This window comes from Telmatherina bonti, assembly GCF_933228915.1.
Source record: "Telmatherina bonti genome assembly, chromosome: 22".
In the NCBI taxonomy this organism is placed as follows: Eukaryota; Metazoa; Chordata; class Actinopteri; order Atheriniformes; family Telmatherinidae; genus Telmatherina; species Telmatherina bonti.
In genome coordinates this window covers 23,841,995-23,860,227 of record NC_136631.1, presented here as the reverse complement: position 1 = coordinate 23,860,227, position 18,233 = coordinate 23,841,995, and the positions used below count along the sequence as shown (strand labels likewise).

Sequence of the window (18,233 nt, the reverse complement as noted above, 5' to 3'; positions counted from 1 at the left end):
CCATTTCTGTATTCAGAATTTTTTTGATAATGCAGATGATGAATAGACATATAAATAAATAAATAAACTAATAAATAAACTAATAAAAACTTAGTAATTGGTTGGATTCCACTTAGACCTGCAGTAAACATCTCAGTCATGACAAAGATAAATGGGCATTTATCTGGTCATTATAATGAGCTGATGATGAACTCTGAGCTCTCTGTTTCTCCTACAGTTTTTTGGAGATTTATAATGAGCGTGTTAGAGACCTGCTCAGAGGAGGAGGAGAGCAGAAGAAGAGAACTTCCCTGAGAGTAAGAGAACATCCTGAGAAAGGGCCATATGTACAAGGTGAGTATATGAAGCGTATGTAACTAAATGTAAGTCTGTATATTGATTGTTACAGTAAAAAAAAAACAAAACAAAAAAAAAACCAACTACAGGCACTCCTGGGTTTTTTCTATTCTATGTTTCGAACTTCTGAACACTTGAACGAGCAATTTCATTAAACCACTCGTTTAAGAACGAGTTCCTTTCCTACACTACAGCGTAACCCAAAATTCCGTGTAAGTCGGATTTTTATCCTTAAATACCCGCCTAATCATCCCCTTAATCACTAAATAACTGTCTAAACACACATATTATACATCATTATAATGGAAACACAGTTCAGGCAATTAAAATTGATATTTCAATTAAAATTAAATGAATTTATACACACTGAGTCGTAGTCTCAGCCTCCACATCACACGTCATAAGAGCTTATAAGGAACCTCGTAACTTCGACACTTGGTCTATTTTTGTATTTACATTTATTTAATGAATGTCGTAAAGTCGAAATGACACGAGTTGAGAACTGCGTAACCCGAGGACCGCCGGTATCCTGTTTAGTTCTTAAAGTTTAACTAAGGTGGAAAATAAAAAAAACTAAGGTGAAGTCCACATGAACACATCATTTTCAGAAAGTTGTGTCCACACAGCAGCGCTTACAAAAAAAATCTCCATCCCCACAGGTCACAGCGCTGTACCACAGTGACAGCTAATTGCACAATGGGGGGACATGGTGGATTATTGTCCAAACAACTTGTCATTGTAATCCAAAGATGTTTGTTATCATTCCTCATCTCCCATCTGCTAAATAATTCTGTGTGCAGGAGCTCCTCTGACAGCACCAACAGGTGACCCCATTAGGGTTGCCATCCTCTCAGTGTGCAGCCAAGGCAACTTGCTCATAAAAAAAAAAAAAGTTTCTTTCTATTTTGCAGCCTTCTGCATTCTCAAAGGTGTAGCACCAGCTTGAGGTCCACTTAGTTCTCGTCCAAAACTGGGGAGGCTGCTGGCTGGTTCTGTGGTGGATTATGTAACACGGATCATTCCTCAATATAGTGTAACTCCACAGTTGGGTGCAAATTTATGTAAGAAGTGCTCTAAACAAAGTTAGCACAGATGTGATCTCACAAGTGTTTCCTGTTGCCATGTCAACCAAGGGGAGATCAGTATATATTGTAATGTAAAACTAAGAAGGTGGCGTGCACGGTTGGTCATGACAAGCCAAAAGTCTTGGATACACTGTCCACACAACAACACTGCAACTGGAGTACGTAGATATGTGCACTGTGGTTGGAGTTTTTCCGAATATTCATTTTCATGGTTAAAGAATTGTTTGCATGTGGGGGGTGAGCAGAAACAGCATAGAAGAATCTGATTCCTAAAATACCCATTTTTGTATGGGAAGAGTGTTAGTTTAAAGGCTCTTTTCCTTTTCCAGCTCAGCAAGTATTTGATTCACACAGTTGGATGCTTAACCATTGCACCCCTTGCTGCCCCAAAACCAAGTGATGTTTTATTTATTCTTCAAGTCAAATACTCCTCCATAAGCCTACATCAGAAACTCAAAGCAAGATGGTATTTAATAATTTAAGTAGAAGACTCCAGTCTTGAAATAAACTTTACTTTTGCAGCTACAGTTTTTGTAAAGAAGAAAACAAGATTAATGTTTTAAAAATGTCCCTTTTACATATTTTCTGCAGCTTTCCTGTCCTCAGGGATTTGGCTCTTTGATTTTTATCATTTTTAAAATTGATGAGTGACTATGTAGCACTGAGACTACAGTCCTCAGCGGGCTTTTGTTGTAGAAAACAAGCTGTCTGCAAGGGGATGGAGTCAATATGAGATTGTGTACAATTTCTAAATCTTCTTCACTCACACACATAATTTGGCATAAGGTGTGTAACGTGGTTTGCAGTGTTTAGAGTGACTCTCGTGCCTTGTAAGCTCTGTTTATATAAGTGTGGTATGCGGTCAGTGGTGGAATTTTGTCCCCTTGTTAAGTTTTTGACCAAGTCAACAACTGAACTTCCTAATTTTAAACCAGTCTTCTTTTAGCTCCTTTTACTTTTTCCTCCCACCATCTCATCATCCTTTTTTCCTCTCTTCCTCTCTGTTTCTCTCATGTAACTCACACACACTGCCTCTCTCTCCCTCTCCATGTTTAAAGTCCCACATCCACTTATTGTCTGTACCAGGAGAAATCCCACTGGACCAGAGGAAGTGAAGTCATTTCCTTGTAGTTCCAAGGAGAACACTTTAACACACGCGCGTGCGCACACACACACACACACACACACACACACACACACACACACACACACACACACACACATACACACAGTGGACATTAAAGATTTGCTGTTTTTAACTCTTATCCCTTAACATTTGCCCATTCAAACACACTTACTCTTGTTTTAGGGACTGGTTAATCAAAAACATGAAAGACTCCACATGTAAGAAGCTCTGTAATCATTTGTGTGCTCTAACTTTATTATTATTGTTGGTATGATTCATGCTTGGAAGAAGAGCATTGTTTCAAATGTGTGTTAAATGTTTCAGAGACAGTTTTAGCCATCACCTCAGAGGAAGTATTGTTGACATGCTTCCTATTTGTGTTTTGAATTTCTCACATTTTTGTCTCCACATATTTTTAGTTATATCCAAATCAAATTAATATCATGTAAATATATTTTTAATTATTTTTAATTAGTTTTATATTAGGCATTTATTAGCTCAAAAAATATAAATCTTCTTCATTGTCCTTACATTTATATTCTTTAATATGTTTTAGGAAGTGATGATATATTATTGACAAGGAAATGTGGTGTTGCTATTACGAGTAAATCAAGAAAGGATTTATTCTCCACCATGGAAGTTGTGAGTCTTTAACGTGGTTTGTTTATTTGTCAATATTTTGAAGTTTTGATTGAATTGTGTGTCTTTAATTAGACCTGTCGCAACACGTGGTCTCAGACTGCAAACAGGCCATGGAGCTTCTGGAAGAAGGGATTGCAAACCGCATGACTGCAGCGACTCACAACCATGATGCTAGCAGCAGATCTCACGCCATCTTTACCATTCAGTACACACAGGTCTTCATCACTCAAAACTTGCTTGTAGTGAAATGTTCATCTCACAGCTGCATGGCCAGGATTATTGGTAGATTGATTACTACATAAACATTTATTGTGTTTTTTTTTCTTTCTCCAGGCTATCCTAGAAAATAACCTTCCCTCTGAAACTGTCAGCAAGATTAACCTGGTAGACTTGGCTGGAAGGTGGGACTATGTCCTTATCTCTTTCTCGTTTTTCTTTTGAGTTATTGACCTAAGTGCCCCCTACTGGATATTGACTGTTGACCTGAGATTTTCTAAATCCCGTATTATTTACGTTTTATCACCTCGATTTTCAGTCATTTTAAATTAACCTCATGTTGTTTTTATGTTGTGTCTGATAGTGAGAGAGCAGATCCGCATTACTGCAGGGACAGACTGACTGAAGGCTCCAACATCAACAAGTCGCTGGTTACTTTGGGCATTGTCATTTCAGCACTTGGTAATCAAGATCACTCTTTTATTTTTACCTTTTTTTTCCCCATTGATAGATCCTTTGTAAGCAGCCAAAATCTGCCTTTTATTTGGGATAAATAAGCTTCCACTGTTTCTCACCTACCTACATCCTGTTTATTATTCATTCTCTACACATCCTTGAATCTTTTAACGCTGCCTCCACAGCCCAAAACTCCCAGATGTCAAGCAGCTGTCAGAGTATCAACAGTGTGGCCTCTGAGGGTGACGGCAGCACGGTGGGAAGCCACAGCAGCTCTCTCTCTGGAGGAGGTGGAGGTGGGAGAAGACACTGCTTCATTCCCTACAGAGACTCAGTCCTGACCTGGCTACTGAAAGATAGTCTCGGTGGAAACTCTAAGACCATCATGATTGCAAGTGAGTATTGATTATTTAAACTAAGTAAACTTTATATGTATTTTTATATGTCCTAATGGCTGCCTGGACTAAAGAGCATAGCTCTATAAAGTAACCTTAGTGTGGATGGTGTCACCAGTTAAAAAGCGTTCTTAGTACCTGTCACATGTGAGCTTCGCGTAGCTTTGTTGTGTTTACCTGTGGATGTTTTGTTTCATTTTGTATTGCAGCGGTCTCACCCTCTGCTAACAACTACAACGAGACCCTGAGCACCCTGCGCTACGCTGCACATGCCAGAAATATTGTCAACAAGCCTCGGGTTAATGAGGTCAGTTGCTGTCTAGAGCCTAATGCCAAGATTTTATATTAGAGCAAAAGAGTTTTAGTGTGTTAATGTGCTCTTTGTTTTTCTGCAGGATGCAAATGTTCGACTCATCAGGGAATTGCGAGAGGAAATTGACAGGTTGAAGAGCATGCTGCTGAGTTTTGAAATGGTACGTTGACTATTTATTAAAGTCTTAGGAAAGGAAAAAAATGCTATTATCGTAAGACTAATTTAAAGACTTTCTCTTTAATGTAGTACTTATTGTCTTTGATCAGTATTCTGTGTGATCATTTTTTGCCTCTTGATTGACAGCAACGTAACCCCAGTCCATCCCTGAGTGATGAGAGGGATGGGAATCTTTCTGAAATCGTGCTACAGAACGAACTGAAGGTAGCACGATGTCGACACATATAAATACACCCTCCTGTTTTTCCAGATGAAAAGATTTTCACGTGTTTTCTGTTGCAGGTGGAGCAGCTGACAAAGGACTGGTCAGAAAGCTGGAGAGACAAGAAGGAGCTGTTAGAGCAGTACGGTGTGGACATCAACAGAGACCGCGCTGGCTTCCTCATCAACTCCCTTCAGCCACACCTGGTAGCCCTGGATAGAGATGTCCTCAGCACTGGAGTCGTTTTTTATCACCTCCAGGTATGACAGTGAAAGGTCAAATAAATGTGCTGGTAATTAAAAAATGTGTTCTTTCAGGCAATTTTGTGGAATCAGGTTCATTTATTGAGAATAGATCAATTTGTGTGTTTTTTGTTTTTTTTTTTTTTTTTTAGCTCTAGAGCTATTGTTTATGTTAATAGCATAAATAGTCTTAATAGTGTCAAGCCTTTAGGGAGCCTGTCTTATTTACACATAGGCCGTCAAACTAAAAAATACACATTTACATAAACAACAGGGTTCAGTGTCTCACAATCACGTATGATTTGCTCTACTTTCCAAAATCTCAGTTTTCTGTTTCTGTCAGCTGTCCTGATTAAAAACCTTCTCTGTTTTTCCATCTAGATTCCTCTTCTCCTCTTCAAACTACTCTTTCTGTCTGTTCTGCTAGAAAAACTCTTGAGAAAAGGTGCGTTTCTTCTGCCTTTACTTTTCACTCCATCTTTCCACTGTCCTGTCAGCTTCCCCTCTGTGTGTGTCAGTGTGTGTCTTCTGTATTGCATAAAGCTTGGTTGGATAAGAGGCTCTTAGTTCTGAGGCTGGGACTCAGGGGAGCTTAAGCTGTCCTGATTCTGGCAATGACAAGCATACCCCTAGGCCTGACAATTACTCTGTTTTTTGCGTTTGAGATCTGTGGCCACCCGGGAGCACATGTGGTCCTGACACCATATAAGAAAGCCTTTAATCCCTTTAGATAAGACTAAAAAGTAAACAATTCTTTTTTTTTTCTGCCAGGTGAAACAGAGATTAGAGAAAAAGACAGTTCTAAAGATACAATTGTGTAAAATTGTTGTCATCCTCTGACATTTTGAGCCAACGGATGCTTCATATACTGAGAGGTTGCAATGTTTTAAGTTTATGTGGATCTTTGGTATAACTACCACTTTTACATGCTTTTTTTGTGTGTATGTGTGTTACAGGAGGGTGTTACGTACATTGGACCTCAGGATCAATTTGAAGAACCGCAAATAGGTATGATTTAATCTCATAAATATTTATATCAGGATCTACAAATTCAATGAAGAGACAGAAACCTGGAGGATTTCTACATCATATATAATGTAAGAGAAGGGTGAAAACTGGCATACTGCTCTGTGGTACTGTATGGATAATGGCCTGCATTTGTTTTTAGTCACATTTCATTAGTGGAATAAATTTGACTTATTTAACTGTGTGTGAGGGAACAAGTAATGTATGTTTTTTTTCTTCTGTTCTCATTTTTATTGTTTCAAATTTATGTTGTATTGATTGTTTTGTTTAGTAAAGAGTGAAATAAATATTTTCACAGTAAGACAAAGATAAAATTATACATAGTAGGTGTAGTATGAACATCTACAATATACCCTTAAATATGCAGTTAAATTTTCATTTACCAGTACATTGAGTCCTCAGTTTGTTGAGCAGCACTGCGTCTGCATCAGTGCATCAATCTATATCAAAATGTTTGAACGTATCTCTGAATTCTGTTTATAGTTCTGCAGGGCAGTGCAAGCTGTGAGATTGAAAACCACAGGGGTGTTGTAACGCTCAGACCGCTGCCGGGCTGCATCTGCCTTCTTAACGACAGAGAGGCCACCGAGCCCTGCAGACTGGCTCAAGGTCAGTTCATGTCCACAGAGAAACAGCTTGTTCACACCGTCGTTTTCTTGAGGACATTTTCTTCACATAACACTGACTGGAAAGTTTGTAGAGAAAAAGAAACAACACATCTGCAAGCTTTTCTTTCCTTCCTGAGCCATTGGTTTAGGGAGGATAGTAGAGGTACATACATGCCTCATGTTATGTGTTTTAACTTTATATTGATCCAATGTCAGAAGAACTGAATGAATGAATTTATTGTTGTTGTTTTACTCGCTGATGTTGTAAATGTTACTTTCAGTCACAATCAGACCTGAAATTGGCTGAACATTAGTGCTTGGATGTAATTGTTCTTCTCACCTTGGTATCAGATATAGGTCAGTGTACAGTTATGTTTGCACACACCTACACAAAATGTTCATCTTTAGATAAAGGCAAGGGAGAGTTAGTTATGCTGCACACACACTCTGTGTGCTTAGCATCGTCCCAAGGATGATAGTATATATATATATATAGTACTTAAAAACTGCAGCACACACACCTGTGTCCTCAGCTTACATCCACACAATGCTACTGACTGAGCACAGTATGTGATATAAAATATTTCTCTATATCTCCAGGGACTGTGATTACCTTGGGAGGAGTGCATAAGTTCCGCTTCAACCACCCGGCAGAGGCAGCAGTCCTTCGGGAGCGCAGGCGGGTCGGTGCTGCTCACCTGAAAACAAATATCATGCCTTTAATTAAGATCGCAGTCATGATAATATTTATGATAAGCAGCAGATTAGGGCTGTTCTAAAATATTAATGCTATTCAAGGTTGTTCCTGATAGGATGCTTGTATTCTGACAGTAATGATAGGATTGATTTAATTGCTACTTTTTTTTTTTTTTTGCTGTTCTCAGGCCAGTGAAGGTGGCATGACCTGCACTAGTGTTGATTTTTGTACACTGATGTCTGATGACAGGTATGTTCTGCACCCCAAACAGAGAAACGCATAAAAAAAAGGCATTTTCTTAAGGAAACATTAACCACTCTCTGTATGTGTATGGACCTATTCTGCAAACTCCCTGCATACATACTTGATAAGACTTAAGAGTTATAGCAGTGTTCACGCTGCAAAAATAGGCCAATGCTTTGCTATGGGTGTGTTTCCATTAGCCCCCACCTTTAGAAAAATCCCAGTGAGCTGTTTACAGTGCAGCTCAGAGTTGCTTAGTTACAGCTGACAGCACACTTCACTTAGCCTACCCCTCAGCAAACTATAGTTCTAGCTGTCAAATTATACCTTGGTGAGGTAAAATAATTGCATTTTATAATTACCATTTTCTTTATTGTTTGTCATTAAATGTATAAATGTCTGTTTAACAGTGCCAAAGACTTGAAGCTTCCTGAGCAGCTGGGTGACTGTCTCTGTCCCTCTGAGGAGCCTAGTGTTAGGCAGCGAGTAGAAGAGCAGAAGCTCTACGTGGAAAGTTTGCGACAAGAGATCCAGGCTGAACAGAGACGGGCAGAGAGAGAGCTGGATAGGGAACAGGCCCTTCTTCGACAGCAACACTCAGAAAGTAAGTATTCACCTATTTATTCACTTTAAGGTGCTATTTGTACACATATCAACCAAAAATTTAGATACAAAGGAAGCTTTATTTTAAACCAAAGTAGATATCAAAAGTTAATTTGACATATTGATGGAAATCATGTAGATGCAAATGATAATGATTCACATCTTTTTACTCTACAGTCCAGCAGTGGATTTTGCAGGAAAAATCTCACCTGACAGCTGTAGAGCAGAAAGTCACCCGAGAGTCTGGAGTTCAAGCAGACCTTCTCCCAGCTCCCCTTCTGGAGAAGCTAACAAGTCAACCGTTTAAAGATCAGGGAGATCTCATCGTGGAACGTCCGTCCCTGGTGGTAAGGGCCAGAAAGAAGGCAGTGCAAGACGAGCTGCTAAAACATCACGCCCTTTGCCGTGCTGAGAGCCGCATATGTCGGAAAAAGCTGCAGTACCAGTTGAGGCGAATTGCCAACAAGCGACATTTATTGGATGCTAAAAGAGAGCTGCAGCAGCTGGAAAAGACCCTTCCTCCAGGACCAGACAGCCCTGAATCTCCGGAGCAGGGATCCCCCTCAAAGCTCAGAGAAAAGACATTTGTTTCTCGTAGGCACTCGTTTTCATCTGATCTTCTGTCCCGTCTTTATCCACAGCGCACACCTATTTTCAGGTACGTACATGGACTTAAACACAGCAGGGATTAGAAACACTGTCCTGAATATGTTTAAAGTTTCATTTCAAACAACAATCATACTTTTTACTGGATACATTTGATTGTACTTATTACATTACACTCAATTTTCCTTTTGTCCATCAACAGACACTTTCTCAAGAGAAACAAATCCACGGAACAGACTTCATCATCCACAACGTCTGACTCCATTTGTAGCAGGAAGTGGGTTTCGGATGAGTGTCTTCCTCGGGAAAGAACCCAAAGTTGTTCAGGCTCTTTCTTCTCTGGACAAAACCAATCCTGCCAGAATAAAGTAAGCTCCTCTGAGAACACCGGACAAACGGCCAAAGAGGAACCACAAGCTCAGCCATGTCGACCAGAAAGAAAACCTCTGCTGACAAACCGAGACTTGTCTTTTAAGAAGAGACTGGACCAGAGCTCTGCAGTTAAACTGAGATCACCAGCTTTGCTGCCTCTCAGCAAGGAAAATAAACAGGGATCCACAACAGACAAACTCGTTTGTGAGAAAGGCACTTTTGTGACTGAAAAAAGCTCATACCATGGAGGTAACAGTGGAATAGAAGCCATTAGCAAATCTTTGTCTCATTCGATTGGGCCCAGGATAAAAACAGCTCTGTCCAAAGTTTTCAGAAAACCACCTCCAGGTGTAAAGGGAAGACGAGTCCTGAAGCCACTCCGGAGAATAACAAGTAAATTCCCCTGGAGACAAAGAGGAGACAAGAGTCTGAACGATGCCAAAATGAGTCAAAGCAAAGCAGCCATTAAAACTGCTGTCTCGTGCGAGGAGCTTGATCAGAGGACTGTGTTTGAGACTGTCAGACAGAGGCGATGGCACAGCACTGAGGCTCTGATGAACAAGACAAGCAGATGGATTGACAGGGAGCAAGCCTTGTTTGGATGGGAAGAAGAGAAAGAAGACAGAGATGAAGGAACTTCAGATTGTGAAAGCTTTTTCTCTCTTGATTCTCTGTCCTCTGCCTATGCAGCAGCCCTAGCAAAGCAGTTCAGACACGAGGAAACAGCCCCGAGTGAAGCTGAGAGTGAAGACAGTGAAATGTCTAAAGATTCATTGACTATGGAGAACAGCAGGAAGTTCCCAACAGTGCAGAGATGTACACAAACTGTGGTGCCAAAGTACTCACTGGTGACAGACTCTGTACTCTCATCAATGCAAAGCAGCGCAACAGAGACCAGATTAGATTTAGACAGCTCTAAAAAACCTCTCGTAACCCCAACGGAGGTGCATTGGAGCCAACAACCCCTGTCACAGACAAGACAGATAGACACCACAAGGAAGTCTTCTTTTCATAGCTCATTAGCAGCAGATTCCAGAGACACTGTACATAAATTGACAGAGGACTTTGGCAATATGCAAACCACTTTGACCTGCAGCCCACGCTCTCTGAGCAGCTGCAGTGTGAGGGAGCCAGAAAATTTGCTGGCTCTTACTGATGCCTGGTCCTCCGCCGATGCAGCTGAGAGTCCCAGGATTGACAGAGATTCTCTGCCTTTCCGAAGAGAAATAATGTTCAGACCTGCAGAGAGCAGCGGCAGCAGTCCAAGTCCAATTAGTATGAATCTCTCAGACTCACACGGTGGATTTAGAAGCTATAGCTCTACATCCAACAGCACTGAGGGTGTAAATATTACAGTGCAGGAACACAACCTTGAGGCTTCAAGGGACTCTCAAGCAGAGGGTTTCCTGATGTCAGGTGACCGGAAGGATTTAAGATGCGTGGAACAATTAGCACGATCGAAAAAAATGATAAAAGCTGGTATTAAAACTCCAGGTCTGGGATCTGGACCCACTTCAGAGATTGTCCAAACCACACAGACAACTCCAGATTTATTTCTGGAGTCTGCAGTTGCATCTGATAGTGGAGCTGCTGACATCCCAATGCCATCTGCCATGGATATCTACACCTCAGGTTTTCCACCAGTTGTGCATTTTTCTACAAATCCCCCTAATAATGGTGACACACTGGATGAGAGGCCTGAATCTGCAAAAACTTTCAAATGTTCCATTAAAGAGGAAGCACTAGACATTGTTGCAGAAAAGTTGAGAGATGTGCAGCACTGTCATTTGAAGAATACCGAAGACGGCTCAGTTGCATGGGACGAAACCAAAAGCACCGAGCAGTCGATTGCACTAAAGCAGGAAGTTGTTAAACCAGCTTGTAAAAATTCCAGGAAGAGGAACAAAGACCAACGGGATCCTTTTATGGGTAGCCTGAAAATTCCAAAAAGGGGTGACAACAGGGAGTTGGTAACTTTCTCCTGTACAGCAGGTGACAGCCTGGAAGATATTTGGCCCGATGACAGTAACAACTCTAGGGAGTCTAAAGGAAGACTGTCAGCCATGGAGCCTGACAGCCGTGGATTTGATTCTGTTTGTATTGATGGCAGCAATAGACAAGATACAGTGCCTTCAGTTGTGTTGCCAGTTTCTGATGTCAAGAGCAGGGAACATGAACCAAGTGGTCCGATCATTGAGGGCTCTGAGTATTTACTTGAACATGGGAACAAGAGTTTAAAGAATAGTGACGCTGTTGGCAGTAATGAGGTAGCTGAAAAGGGAGCTGTAACACTGAAAGAAGTTTTTGATGGGACAGAAGGGGAGAAACGGCAATGTGATAACCACAGAAAACATCAGGAAAGTAGAAAAGAGATACGGATGTCAGATGCTATTTGTAGTGCAATTGATCTGAGGATCTCTGAAGTAGTGAAAGAGCATGTGAAATTGTCACTGGTTGAAAGAAATAATGCCAAGAAGAGCAACAGTAAAAGTCTGAGTGTCTTATCGTCATCTCCAAGCCATTGTAGCTTTAATGGTGGTGAAAAGCTGAAAAATGAAAAGAAAAATGATGTGCAAGAAAGAGCCAATGCATGTGGACTCCCTTCATTGGGGATAGAGCAGTCAGATCTGGCATCAGATATGTCAGATGATTTCACCTGTGAGAGCAGCTTACATGAAGCTGTGGAAGCAACAGAAAACATGGACAATGCTCTTAAAACGTCAGTCATCAGTTCTTGTCTTTTCCAAAATTCATCTACCCAAAAAAACAACATCCAATCAAATGCGAGCCTGAAGAAAGAATGCGAACATCCTGGCAGCTCTTCTTTACAAACATCCTATTCATCCACAGATCGAGATTCGTGTTCATCCAGAAAATGTGTCGGTTTTCAAGAAAACACAGTGGAGGAAAATACTCTCTCTAAACAAATGACGGATGTAGGCAAACACAAAGTAGCATCTCCTGGTAATCTGGGCATCAGTAGTAGATGCTTAAAAAAAGATAACCAGTCAATTCAAGACAGTTTTAATGCACCTGCTTTAAAATATAATATTGTCCCTCAAGTCTTAATTCAGAACCCAAGCCCAGATCTTCCCCAGAGACCCAGTGAAACTTCTTCTGCCACTACCTGTAGTTTCTTAGCAGATACCAGTGTGGAAGCCACATCCAGTGATGCCAAAAGGGAAAGGTTTTCATCCAAAAAAAGCTCACCAAAGATGGTTCAGCATTTCCAAAATAGTCCTGAAACATCTGCTGCCATTAAGTTACAAACTGATGAGGGATTACATCCGTTCAAGGCAGACCAGCGTGACTGCAGCCAGGTCACTCATACTCCTGTCCATGCCGACAGGATGAAAGTTAAACCTTCAGCTACAGCCCACGATCACCTCAGCTGTCAGGAAATGCATTCAGAGAACCTGGCTCAGACTTGTGTGGTCAATATGAATTACAAAGACAGTTTTTCACAATTAAGCTTTGATGCACGTCGCCAAATGGACGACGTGCATGTGATGAAACATGGCAGGCAGGCTTGGAGCTATGAGTTCATGCAGTGTGATCGAGTACACCTGGAAGAGTCAGAATCTAAAAGTACTTCTGCGTCTGTTGGAGAGCAAACAAATCAGCTGGAAAACAGCATTAAAAATCTGAGTTGTCTTTCTTCTGTTGTGGCCAAAGACACAAAGATTAGCACAGCTGGTGTGATGCCAGGTAATCCTGCTCCGATGTCTAAGAAAACCAAGAGTAAGAGGATCAGAAAATCCAACAGAAAAACTCTTCCCACTTCTTCCTCAGACTCTTCCCTTAAATCATCAGACGACGATGAGGGGGAGAACAAACCCACTCGCATGCTTCACAGCAGGCTGACATCTAAATGGGTTAAGCTTCACACTGAGAGCAACGGCAAACAAGAAATCAGACAAACTAAAGGAAACGATGCAGACATTTTCACTTTAGGGGCTGTGTGCAAATCTAAAACAAACGCGTCTAATGGGAAGTCTGGTAAGAGTCAGTTTAAACCCACAACGTATTCCAACGGAAGAATCTCTTCACCTCCTCAAGCAGCATCACAAAAGAGAAATGATGAGCAAATCAGCGTGTGTGCAAAGAGAAACGAAGCACCGCACACACCAAAATGTCAGGACTCCCCCATTCACTTTGCATCCAGTGACATCAACCCCTTTGTTCACCAGTGGCAATACGGTGACTCAAACCATCACTGCTTTAAGAACCCTGCATTTGGAAGCGCTGCTGACCTGACCTGTAAATCTCCGCTTTTAAACAGCTCTGAAAAACACATGACAAGGTGCTGCAGTGTTGACAATGGTTTGAATGGGCAGAGCTCTCCTTTTAACTCCCACCTGAGCACATATGCCACCAACAAAGGGCTCTCTAGTACACTCAGTAGTGTGGAGGATTATAAAGTCAAAACAAGCTCTCAGGTTACTCCCTGTCAACAAGCATCTGTGGACATTCACAGCCGCCTCGCTGGTCTGACAGTAAACAGCAGCTCCTCGGGTAATGATGTTCAAGGTGGTTTTGCAAACAACTCCAGTCAAGTGGATGAAATTATGTTTGTTTATTCATCTGAGCAAGAGTCTAAAGCAAGCAACACACAAGCAAGAAGGAGGACATGTGAACACAGTACGCAGACTGGATGTGGGTTTCAGCCAATCAGTAGTAAAATCAGCAACGTGCCAAAGAGGAAAGATCGTCACAGGAGGAGCAACACTGATTTTCCATCATCCCAGAAAAGCAAAGTGGACATGAAAGAATCTCCAACGTGGGCCAGTATGGAGAGCATGTCAGCCCACCTCTCTAAGCTGATCGACAGCACTGCAGACCTGCTGGGGGACGTCCAGGGAATGAGGGCAGGTGAAGTACGTAAATCCAGTCCAAGGAAGAGTATTAACTTGTCAAACGGTTGCATGTCCTGCTGTGAGGCCAGCGACTGCACAAAGAAAGACTGCTCTACTCAAACAGCCTCAGACGTGGGAATCCAGACTGAGGAGCTTTTAGCACGATCAGAGAGGGAAGTTGTGCCCAGAGAAAACGCTAAATCTCACGAAATCAATGTGATAGTCAAAGTGATTGGATCTGAGGTTGTCGGTGTCTCTGGAGACAACGATGCACACTGTGCGGTGAAAACTAAAACTTCCACAGACAAAAAGATGCAAAGCACATCTGACCTGAGCTTTAACGCATCTGCTGTCTCTCAGTCAGAGATTGACCTTCTCCAATCACCTTGTGCAAAGGCTGCAGTTGATTGCCAGAGGCGTGTGAGATCTGCCTCAGCTCGAGTCTCAAAGCACAGCACCCCAGAGGCGCGGAGCAACAGAAGTGTTGCAATATCTGAAATCATCCCCAGGTCGTCAAAAAAGTGCTATCAGGAAAATCAAGGCCCTTTAATAAACCAACCATCTGCTACCTACATAGACCGCGCATCATCCCCCATCCTGACTGTGGGAACGAGAGTACATAGCAGGCAGCGAGGAAAACAGTCAGTCTGTCCTCAAAAATACAAAGATCAGAAAACAAATCAGCCTTCTGGTGATGACCGCCTCACGTTGTCTGTTTCAGGTGGGAGTCAGAGTCCCACAAAGGATTGCGATGTTTCCTCAAAATCAGAAACTGCATCACTTGAGAGGGCGAGTGAAAGGAGCTGCTTAAGTCATAAAGAATCAGACAAGTACCCTTCAAGCCCTGAATCACCCATTATAAGCTACAAGGATGACAGTCATCACGCTAGCTCCATATGGCATCAGTGGACAACCTCAGTGGATGGTTTCATGTCGCAGAAGCACGTTTCACCCGTGCTGAAACTGAGCGATCCTCATCAGCAAGTTTCAACTTTAACAGTTGATTCTGGAGAGTTTTGCATCAATTCTTGCAATCGGTCTCCAAACAGTGACAAGAGTGACCAACTTAAAGAGGATGACATCATGTCACTGGTACCCAGTGAGTGCAACACAGAGGTCCTTATTAACATGGAACCTGCCAGCAGTTCATTTCCTTGTCAAGATAATCCGAGAGTCCCCGAGGACCTGCCCATGCACAACAAGTTCACCAACTGGTCAGGCGTCAATCAGCAATCCAAGTCTTTAAACAAACTGATGACCTTGCTCTGCAGAAACTCTGCGGATTGGGGTGAAACGGAGAATGTTGGTTTAAATGTGGAAGTGCCGAGTGATAAAAGAGCAGAAGAGATCATGAAGCTGCGACAGGAGAGGGAGCAGGTGATGGCGACCGTCAGCCTCAGTGCGAACTCAACTCCTTTGACTGTGGAGCTGACGGAGGCCAAGCTGCATTATGGGCTGGGAGAGACGGATGCCCTGTTGAAGATTTTGTCCCCAAGGTCCAAAGAAGAGCTGCAACCGCTTACCTCTGCTCCTACCAAACAGCAGCTGTATGATAGGTGAGGACAAAGCTGACCTAAATACATCTTGACATGAAATCCCCTTAAAAAATTAAACATGGCTGTTAGATTTAGTCTTATGACATACTTGTTGAGTCTGTTAAAAGTAGTTTAGAAGGTGTAATGTACTCAGCAGCCTATTCTTTCATCCCAGTGGTGTTATTGTATTTCATTTTTGTGATCCTCTCAGGCACCGTAGGAGTATTGAGGGGCTGAGGCTGGAGAGGGAGGAGCGGCTCCTGACATATCGGCGAGCTCGTAGTCTGAGTCCCAGCAAGCATCCTGGCTCCTCTCCTCAGGAGGCTGTTTCATCCTCTAAAGTGCCTGCTGCTATGGCCAGTCGGCGCAAGGAATATCTTCAACGGCTCCGCCAAGAGGTGATAGACAGCACCAGGTGAGACGCAGGGTTTGAATCGATCTAACTGAATCTAATTTTAATCGTATTAGTGCATATTTGGCATGTGATTTTTACTTTGACTATTTGCATTAATGGAGAATGTTATATGACATGTAAGACTGCTTATCTTTAATAATCCGTTCTAGGTTACCAGATACTCCAAGAGGAGAGGGACAGTATCCGTCTGACATAGAGCAGCTGCTGCGTGACTACAGTCGAGCCAGAGAGGAAGCCAGGACAGAGATCGCCAAGGCACGAGAACGATTGCGAGAGAGGACAGAGCTGGAGAAGAGGAGGCTTCAGCAACAGGTCCTGTCCCATGAAATTACGGTCAGTTTATGTGTATCATTGCAGGATCAGAACTAAAGTGGAACAAAATGTTGGTTTAGGCCTGTACAAATAAAGATCCACAAAGGTGGGTTCAGAGACGGATAATGAATCAATTCATCTTCAATGAATAATAATAATATTCATTAATAATAACAACAATATTAATAATAATATGTATCATGTATATAAATCACAACTTTCTGAGATTTAAATTTGTGGTTCTTTCTTTATACTTTGTCATGTTAATTGTCGTGTAATAATGGAGGGAAGCAGATTGTGAATATGTGATAACTGGATGAAAAGTTCGGGCTGTCTGAATACAGTAATCCTGACTCCACTTGTTCTAATTTCAGCAGGATGACCCAAAGCACCGGACACGAATCAGCAACAGCACTTTATGCACAGGATCCAGTCTAAGTCTGTCCTCTGGACCCACATCAGGTTATAACAGTGGAAATACTGTTCAACGACAACACAGCAACAAACCAGTGTTAACTGGACAGGTTGGTTTATTCATTCAGTGATCCAATGAAATTAAAATAACTTTGATTTAAGACTGGGGCTGTAAAATGATGGACTTTTTTCACACAAGAGGACTTAATGCTGGATGGTTTGTTTGTTTTTGTATGAATAACGTTATATTGTTGATGCTGTACTGTTCAGATCAAAGGGATCCAGGACGAAAGGCTAAAGACACGTCCTCCTGTATGTGGTCCTCAGAGTGTGACGACACAGCGAGCCTGGCTGTCGGCCCACGGTAACTGGAAGACTATAACACAAAAACTCGGTGTCATGTAAAAGTGCTGGGTATCTTTGTTTTCTGCTGTCGAATAATAATATACAGGTAATTCTTTTTTTATCAGGTGTCTGCCTTGAGCCAACTAACAGTGGGTTTGACCCACTGATGACTTCATCTCCATCATCTACAGTCTGCACACGTCAGCGCACTGCCTCCTTTGGCTCCTCCTCATCTTTATCGTCAAGTTATCAGGACATCACATCAAGTCTCCTCAGTCAAGCTTTGGCCGAGGTTGTGCAAACACAAAAGATTATCTCATTCTTTTACCCATTTATGTAATCATTTAAACATAAGCCTCAGAAATTGCAATTTTAGCCCAAAATGATTATTATTACCTTTTAAAAACCTTTAAAACATTTTTCAGTGTTTGTTTGTAATCTGCCCTGTGTGCTGATGTCTCACCGAGTTGCTCCTTCTCTCCAGGTCCGATTAGCTTCTCATGGGGAGTTGGGCAACCTGGTGGCGGGCAAAGCTGCAGCAGACTGGAGGTGAATTTAGTCATTTCAAGGATATTTTTGACTGCTTTAAAGTGACTCCCATCATCTACACTATGGACGTTTCCATATTTAAAACAGGCTTCACAAATGTGAATTCTACTTTAATTGATTAAATCTGCCTTTGTTTAGGTTCCAAGGAAAAGAGCGAGGAATTCAGGCATTCTACAAGCCTTCCTCCAGCCCATCTGTCCACGGTTTTCTAGGCGCTGGGGAGCTGGACAGATCTCTGGACAGTCTGTGGAATGTAATCTCTCAGATGTCTAAGAGCCACATGTATAATCAGTCGGTTCGTTCTGTGTGGACACGACCACTAGATGACAGCACTCAGCTGGGTGAGCCACTGTAACATTCCTGCCCAGTCGCATATCCTCATATAGACAAACCAGTAAGCTCTAGAGCATAACTTCACTGATCTTTGCAAAATTACTATGCATGATGTTTACATGAGATTGT

The 18,233-nt window shown here is 42.0% G+C and overlaps 1 protein-coding gene across 3 annotated transcripts in view; it reads left to right on the top strand.

Annotated features, from left to right (window-relative positions):
• Positions 1 to 18,233, top strand: part of stard9 (StAR-related lipid transfer (START) domain containing 9) — a 39,521-nt gene that overhangs the window by 17,127 nt on the left and 4,161 nt on the right. The window contains exons 7-29 of one of the 3 annotated variants that reach the window (XM_079262258.1): positions 218 to 333; positions 3,262 to 3,404; positions 3,523 to 3,590; positions 3,770 to 3,867; positions 4,047 to 4,256; positions 4,466 to 4,563; positions 4,652 to 4,729; positions 4,873 to 4,950; positions 5,029 to 5,208; positions 6,147 to 6,198; positions 6,700 to 6,825; positions 7,425 to 7,507; positions 7,709 to 7,770; positions 8,175 to 8,368; positions 8,545 to 9,025; positions 9,176 to 15,757; positions 15,948 to 16,151; positions 16,301 to 16,463; positions 16,841 to 16,987; positions 17,148 to 17,241; positions 17,348 to 17,514; positions 17,707 to 17,771; positions 17,910 to 18,112. In XM_079262258.1, coding sequence (XP_079118384.1) covers positions 218 to 333; positions 3,262 to 3,404; positions 3,523 to 3,590; positions 3,770 to 3,867; positions 4,047 to 4,256; positions 4,466 to 4,563; positions 4,652 to 4,729; positions 4,873 to 4,950; positions 5,029 to 5,208; positions 6,147 to 6,198; positions 6,700 to 6,825; positions 7,425 to 7,507; positions 7,709 to 7,770; positions 8,175 to 8,368; positions 8,545 to 9,025; positions 9,176 to 15,757; positions 15,948 to 16,151; positions 16,301 to 16,463; positions 16,841 to 16,987; positions 17,148 to 17,241; positions 17,348 to 17,514; positions 17,707 to 17,771; positions 17,910 to 18,112 — 9,692 coding nt within the window. Of the gene's footprint in view, positions 1 to 217; positions 334 to 3,261; positions 3,405 to 3,522; positions 3,591 to 3,769; positions 3,868 to 4,046; positions 4,257 to 4,465; positions 4,564 to 4,651; positions 4,730 to 4,872; positions 4,951 to 5,028; positions 5,209 to 6,146; positions 6,199 to 6,699; positions 6,826 to 7,424; positions 7,508 to 7,708; positions 7,771 to 8,174; positions 8,369 to 8,544; positions 9,026 to 9,175; positions 15,758 to 15,947; positions 16,152 to 16,300; positions 16,485 to 16,837; positions 16,988 to 17,147; positions 17,242 to 17,347; positions 17,515 to 17,706; positions 17,772 to 17,909; positions 18,113 to 18,233 lie in introns of all 3 variants that reach the window. The other 2 variants (XM_079262257.1, XM_079262256.1) reach the window with 2 other exon arrangements.